Genomic DNA, 6,777 nt, shown 5'->3' on the forward strand with positions numbered 1-6,777 from the left:
GTTGTGTCAAGTTGGCAGGATGTCCTTTGGGTGGTGGACCATTCTTGACAGACACGGGAAATTGTTGAGCGTGAAAATCTCAGCAGTGTTTCAGTTCTTGACACAAACCGGTGCGCCTGGCACCTACTACCATACCCCATTCAATGGACCTTCAATATTTTGTCTTGCCCGTTCCCCCTCCTAATGGCACACATACACAATCCATGTCTCAATTGTCTAAATGCTTAAAAATCCTTCTTTAACCTGTCTCCTCCCCTTCATCTACACTGATTGAAGTGGATTTAGCAAGTGACATCAATAAGGGATCATAGTTTTCACCTGGATTCACCTGGTCAGTCTATGTCATGGAAAGAGCAGGTGTTCTTAATGTTTTGTATACTCAGTGTATATCGATATGCTAATATACAGTATATTTGTATGTAGAAACATATATTTTCAAGGAGAATGGCCTCTATATACACAGGAGCAGCTTGGAGATCAGTCGAGTTCAGTTCATTGGGCCCCTGTGTGCAGCAAAAAATTGTAGGGAAAAGGGGGCGTGTCAGTGCCAGGAAGGCGGCGTACACGTTCTATTTCTCCTCAGGGTCCGCCCCTCACTGGGCAGTGTCAGAGTCACTGGAGTCCAGGCTTTGCCGTGGGGGCGTGGCTGTGCGGCGGCCAGTCGTTGGGCAGTAGAGCGCCTGTGTGCTCCGGCGAAGGTTCTCCAGGGACTGCAGGAAAGACCGGCGCGCCCTCTCCTCCTCCAGGGGCGAGGCGCCCTCCTCCTCCACCTCAGCGATCTCGGCGAAGGTGACGGGCTGGGTCTTGAAGCGGGCCTCACGGGGCCGACGGGGGCGGCTCTTACCACGGGCGGGCCCCTTGGGGACGGGGAGCTGCTGGGGGAACTCCTCCATGGTCGAGGAGAGCAGGTGGGCAGGCAGCACGTGGTGGAATCCCTGGGTCTCCAAGGGCATCGGACGGACAACAGGCATATGGTGGAATCCCTGGGTCTCCATGGGCATCGGACGGACAACAGCCATGTGTGGAGCACTGAGTGTGTAAGCACGTGTGAAAAGCAGTTGTTTTTTCGCGTCCCAAAGTTCTTCTCTCTCTTTATTTGGTGCCTCTTCTGTCAGAGGCTCTTTCTCTGATAGTGAAGCAGAGTTCTCTCACAAACACATCAAACTCTCATAGAATCTTCCAAAGTCGCGGATTATGAAACTCAGTGTCTGTACCAAAGAGCTGCTCTGTCAAGCCTTGGCTTCTGTTTTCCAATTCTCCAGTATTTGAATCCTAGTAGAGCCCGTGTGAGTGGAGATCCAATATATCTGTCCACACAGTTCTTCCTTCTTGGTTCTCTATAGCTCTGCTACTGACACAGACAGCTCCGGCAATGGCTTTTATAGCTCTGTCTCGCTACCCAGTCAACTTCACTGCCCCTCCCTCGTTCTCTCTCGGTGCCATCAACCCCCCCCCCCTCCTCTTAGTCACGGTTCCGGCTTCCATATCAGTCGCCCAGAGTCAGTCTCCCTAAATAAACAGAAACGGACTGAGAGAGGAGGAAGGGAGAGAAGTGTGTTTGGTAGAGATGGGGAATGGTGGAGAGAGGGAACGAATGTAAAGGGAAAGACTGAAACAAACAAAAAGATTTAGAGGGATCCTAGATGTGTATGGCTTAGATAATCCAAATGGTTGTGGTGGGAAACCATATAGCTAGTCAGCTGTGCTTGCAGTGTCCATATGCATGGTTACACGCAAAGATAAACATTAAGGCATTAAGGTATGCAATCCCCACATAAATACATATACAGTGGGGAAAAAAAGTATTTAGTCAGCCACCAATTGTACAAGTTCTCCCACTTAAAAAGATGAGAGAGGCCTGTAATTTTCATCATAGGTACACTTCAACTATAACAGACAAAATGAGAAAAAAAATCCAGAAAATCACATTGTAGGATTTTTAATGAATTTATTTGCAAATTATGGTGGAAAATAAGTATTTGGTCACCTACAAACAAGCAAGATTTCTGGCTCTCACAGACCTGTAACCTCTTCTTTAAGAGGCTCCTCTGTCCTCCACTCGTTACCTGTATTAATGGCACCTGTTTGAACTTGTTATCAGTATAAAAGACACCTGTCCACAACCTCAAACAGTCACTCCAAACTCCACTATGGCCAAGACCAAAGGCCAAGACCCTGTCAAAGGACACCAGAAACATTGTAGATCTGCACCAGGCTGGGAAGACTGAATCTGCAATAGGTAAGTAGCTTATGATGAAAATTACAGGCCTCTCTCATCTTTTTAAGTGGGAGAACTTGCACAATTGGTGGCTGACTAAATACTTTTTTGCCCCACTGTATGTAGGTACAAACACATAGGGACGCGCATGCAGAGAAACGATAAAGCACATGCAGGAGAATACCAAGGGGTTTAGAGCATTATGTGTAGGAACAGAGTGGCGCAGCCGTCTAAGGCACTGCATCTCAGTGCTAGGGGAGTAACTATAGACCCTGGTTCGATTCCAGGCTGTATCACAGCGGTCTAAGGCACTGCATCTCAGTGCTAGAGGACTCACTATAGACCCTGGCTGTATCACAACCAGCCGTGATTAGGAGTTTTATAGGGGCGGTGCACAATTGGCCCAGCATCGTCCGGGTTAGGGTTTGGCCGGGGTAGGCCGTCATTGTAAATAAGAATTTGTTCTTAACTGACTTACCTCCTTAAATAAATAAAATACATGTAATTATCCATTTAGATCCTACACTCTTAGAAATAAAATATTGTGTCAAATAAGGCTTCTCTATAGGGCATCAGCTTTAGCTATATTCGTTACCTCACCGGCATTTCTGTTTTGTATAGCTTGAACTGTCCATGGGTGTCTGCTTACTACTGTATATCTGCTTGTGTGGTTGACACAGCTTGGTTACATGTATATGCTCAACAATGTTCCATGAATCTAGGAGAACCACTTGAATAACCCCTTTTGCTTCAAGGTACAAAAAAAGGTTCCAAAAGGGTTCTGCGGTGAATGCACACTCACAGTATATGGATGTATGGGATCTGTACTCTTCTCTATAGGCCCTAACTGGAAATGTCACCGTTGGCATGGCGACACATAACCAAACACCGGGAGTCCCCCAGGGCAAATCCCAGTGCGGTCTATATTAGCATAGCTGTCGTCAACGCCTTCACCATCATTACTGTAATGCATAGCGGTAATGACAACAACAACAAAAAATGATGTGGCTGTGTGGCTGTGGATTGAGGCGGGTCATCTCCGAGGCACGTTTGTCAGTGCTCAGACCACATTGACCCTAAAGGGCGGTAGGGTTTTAGCTAGGATGTCACCCTCGGGTTACGGCAATGACGGCAGGCTCTAAAAACAGATTTCATTTCATCATGCATTCTTAGGATGATACCTGAGGAGAATTAGAAGGAGACTAGCTCACTGTTTACCAATACTCTTCACTTGCACGCATTTGGGCACACACAGACACAGACACACACAGTCACAGACACAGACACAGACAGTCACAGACAGTCACAGACACAGTCACAGACACACAGACACAGACAGACACAGACACAGTCACAGACACAGACACACACAGTCACAGACACACACAGACACACACAGTCACAGACACAGACACACAGACACAGACACAGACACACAGACACACAGACACACAGTCAGACACAGACACAGTCACAGACACACACAGACACACACACAGTCACACAAACAGACACACACAGACACACACACAGACAGTCACAGACACAGTCACAGACAGACACAGTCACAGACACAGACACACACATGGGGTGTAAGAAGATGTAAAGTTGTAAATACACCCTACAGCCATCAGCTCTATTTTAACTCAGTATGAAAGTCATCTCCTCCAGTCACAAGTTGCCATTTAGATGACCTCACGTTCATAAGACATTCTTGTCTGGTGGTAAGACCGTGTGTGTGTGTGTGTGTGTGTTTGCATTTGTGCATGTGTGTGTGTGTGTGTGTGTGTGTGTGTGTGTTTGCATTTGTGCATGTGTGTGTGTGTGTGTGTGCACAAATGCATATGATTTACTGGTTCTGTATCCACCCATGCTTCTTGACGAATGAGCAGTGTTGCACCGTGTTGGCCCAGAGACCTTTGTGGGGCAAAGAGTTGTTTTTCCTATTATGATCAGGCACACAATGCTTCTACTGTACATGAGGTTTGGACCGGCGCTGTAAAGACCAGGAGAAGAACCAAGAGGACTTCTTTCTGCTCCATTCTGTCTGAAATTCAAGTCTGGTTGAGTAGTTACGCAACTTCATCATTATCAACGAGGCGGACGGGCGGAAAACGAATGTCCGTAGTTTTAATTAACGGGTAGGCTTGCCTTTCACTTTCCACTGAATGTGTAAAGTGATGCCGGAGCGTCGGAGTACAGGGGTCTATGGGGGGGAGTAGTATTACACAGCTCAATAGAAGAGATGCTCGGAGTCCAAGGGGCTGCAGGGAAGGAAAGGATTGTTTTTCCGTTGTTATATATCACGCGAAGGCCAGAGGACAGAGGAGGCTCGTCAATCTGTTACTATGTGTGTCATAGTAACAAGGACCTATACACTGAGAGGACAAAACATTAGGAACACCTGCTCTTTCCAATGACATAGACTGACCAGGTGAATCCAGGTGAAAGCTATGATCCCTTATTGATGTCACTTGTTAAGGCCACTTCAATCAGTGTAGATGAAGAGAAGGTGACATGTTGAAGAATGATTTTTAAGCCTTGAGATAATTGAAACATGGATTGTGTATGTGTGCCATTCAGAGGGTGAAAAGGGCAAGTCAAAACATTGAAGTGCCTTTGAACGTGGTATGGTAGTAGGTGCCAGGCGCACAGGTTTGTGTCAAGAACTGCAACGCTGCTGGGATTTTCACGCTCAACAGTTTCCCGTGTGTATCAAGAATGGTCCACCACCCAAAGGACATCCTGCCAACTTTCAACACCTTGTAGAGTCCACGCTCCGATGAATTGAGGCTGTTGTGAGGGCAAAAGGTGATACAACTCAATATTAGGAAGGTGTTCCTAATGTTTTGTATACTGGTTGTGCGTACTGTGTTCATGCGCGCACGCCCCCCACTTTTCCCTTTCACACAACACAGGTTCAGACGTACGATACAGGCTACCTACTGTGTGTGTTTGTGTGAGAGGGAAAAGTCATGACCAGCCAAGTCTGCTCCGTAAAGGTCAGAGGTGAGGGGAACACAGGCCACATTCCTGACCCAGCTGCTTTCCTCCCTCTACCCGGCATATTGACACCACCCGTCACCGTGGTAACCGTGCAAATGTCAGGGCACTAAGAAGTGGAGGGGAAGGTACCACAGTTGAGTACGGTGAAAAAGAATCCGAATACCCGTACTAGCGTACTACATATTAAACCATATACTCAGTCCAGCGTTTGATCTAGTAGAATTCACTCACCTTTTCCGACTCTGATAACCAGCTAAATTTTACACGCCGTATCAAAATGAAGTCAATGCAATCGGAGTATTTCACATACTATAAAATGTTTTTTAATATATTTTTTAATACTATTTATTACGCTAGTCTGAGTATTTGGACACGGCCAGTGAGTGTGTGTGCATACAGTGTGTTGTGTGTGTGCATACAGTGTGTTGTGTGTGTGCATACAGTGTGTTGTGTGTGTGTGCATACAGTGTGTTGTGTGTGTACATACAGTGTGTTGTGTGTGCATACAGTGTGTTGTGTGTGTGCATACAGTGTGTTGTGTGTGTGTACAGTGTGTGTGCATACAGTGTGCATACAGTGTGTGTGTGTGCATACAGTGTGTTGTGTGTACATACAGTGTGTTGTGTGTGTGCATACAGTGTGCATACAGTGTGTGTGTGCATACAGTGTGCATACAGTGTTGTGTGTACATACAGTGTGTTGTGTGTGTGCATACAGTGTGTTGTGTGTACATACAGTGTGTTGTGTGTACATACAGTGTGTGCATTGTGTGTGTGCATACAGTGTGTGTGTGTGTGTACATACAGTGTGTGTGTGTGTGCATACAGTGTGTTGTGTGTGTGCATACAGTGTGTTGTGTGTGTGCATACAGTGTGTTGTGTGTGCATACAGTGTGTTGTGTGTGTGCATACAGTGTGTTGTGTGTACATACAGTGTGTTGTGTGTACATACAGTGTGTTGTGTGTACATACAGTGTGTTGTGTGTGCATACAGTGTGTTGTGTGTGTACATACAGTGTGTTGTGTGTGCATACAGTGTGTTGTGTGTGCATACAGTGTGTTGTGTGTACAGTGTGTTGTGTGTGCATACAGTGTGTGTGTGTGTGTGCATACAGTGTGTTGTGTGTGCATACAGTGTGTTGTGTGTGCATACAGTGTGTTGTGTGTGCATACAGTGTGTGTGTGCATACAGTGTGTTGTGTGTACATACAGTGTTGTGTGTGTGCATACAGTGTGTGTGTGTGTGCATACAGTGTGTTGTGTGTACATACAGTGTACATACAGTGTGTTGTGTGTGCATACAGTGTGTTGTGTGTACATACAGTGTGTTGTGTGTGTGTACATACAGTGTGTGTTGTGTGTGTGTACATACAGTGTGTTGTGTGTACATACAGTGTGTGTGTGTGTGTGCATACAGTGTGTTGTGTGTACATACAGTGTGTTGTGTGTGTGCATACAGTGTGTTGTGTGTACATACAGTGTGCATACAGTGTGTGTGTGTGCATACAGTGTGTTGTGTGTACATACAGTGTGTTGTGTGCATACATACAGTGT

The 6,777-nt window shown here is 46.1% G+C and overlaps 1 protein-coding gene across 1 annotated transcript; it reads right to left on the reverse strand.

The window, feature by feature from the left end:
- Positions 1-293: 293 nt before the first annotated feature.
- On the reverse strand, positions 294-1,366 carry LOC112250699 (uncharacterized protein C11orf96 homolog). Its single transcript, XM_024421485.2, has one exon. The coding sequence runs from the start codon at positions 1,017-1,019 to the stop codon at positions 594-596; it is 426 nt and encodes a 141-aa protein (XP_024277253.1). The 5' UTR covers positions 1,020-1,366; the 3' UTR covers positions 294-593.
- Positions 1,367-6,777: the final 5,411 nt, after the last annotated feature.

Source organism: Oncorhynchus tshawytscha, linkage group LG01, assembly GCF_018296145.1.
Source record: "Oncorhynchus tshawytscha isolate Ot180627B linkage group LG01, Otsh_v2.0, whole genome shotgun sequence".
Classification (NCBI taxonomy): domain Eukaryota; kingdom Metazoa; phylum Chordata; class Actinopteri; order Salmoniformes; family Salmonidae; genus Oncorhynchus; species Oncorhynchus tshawytscha.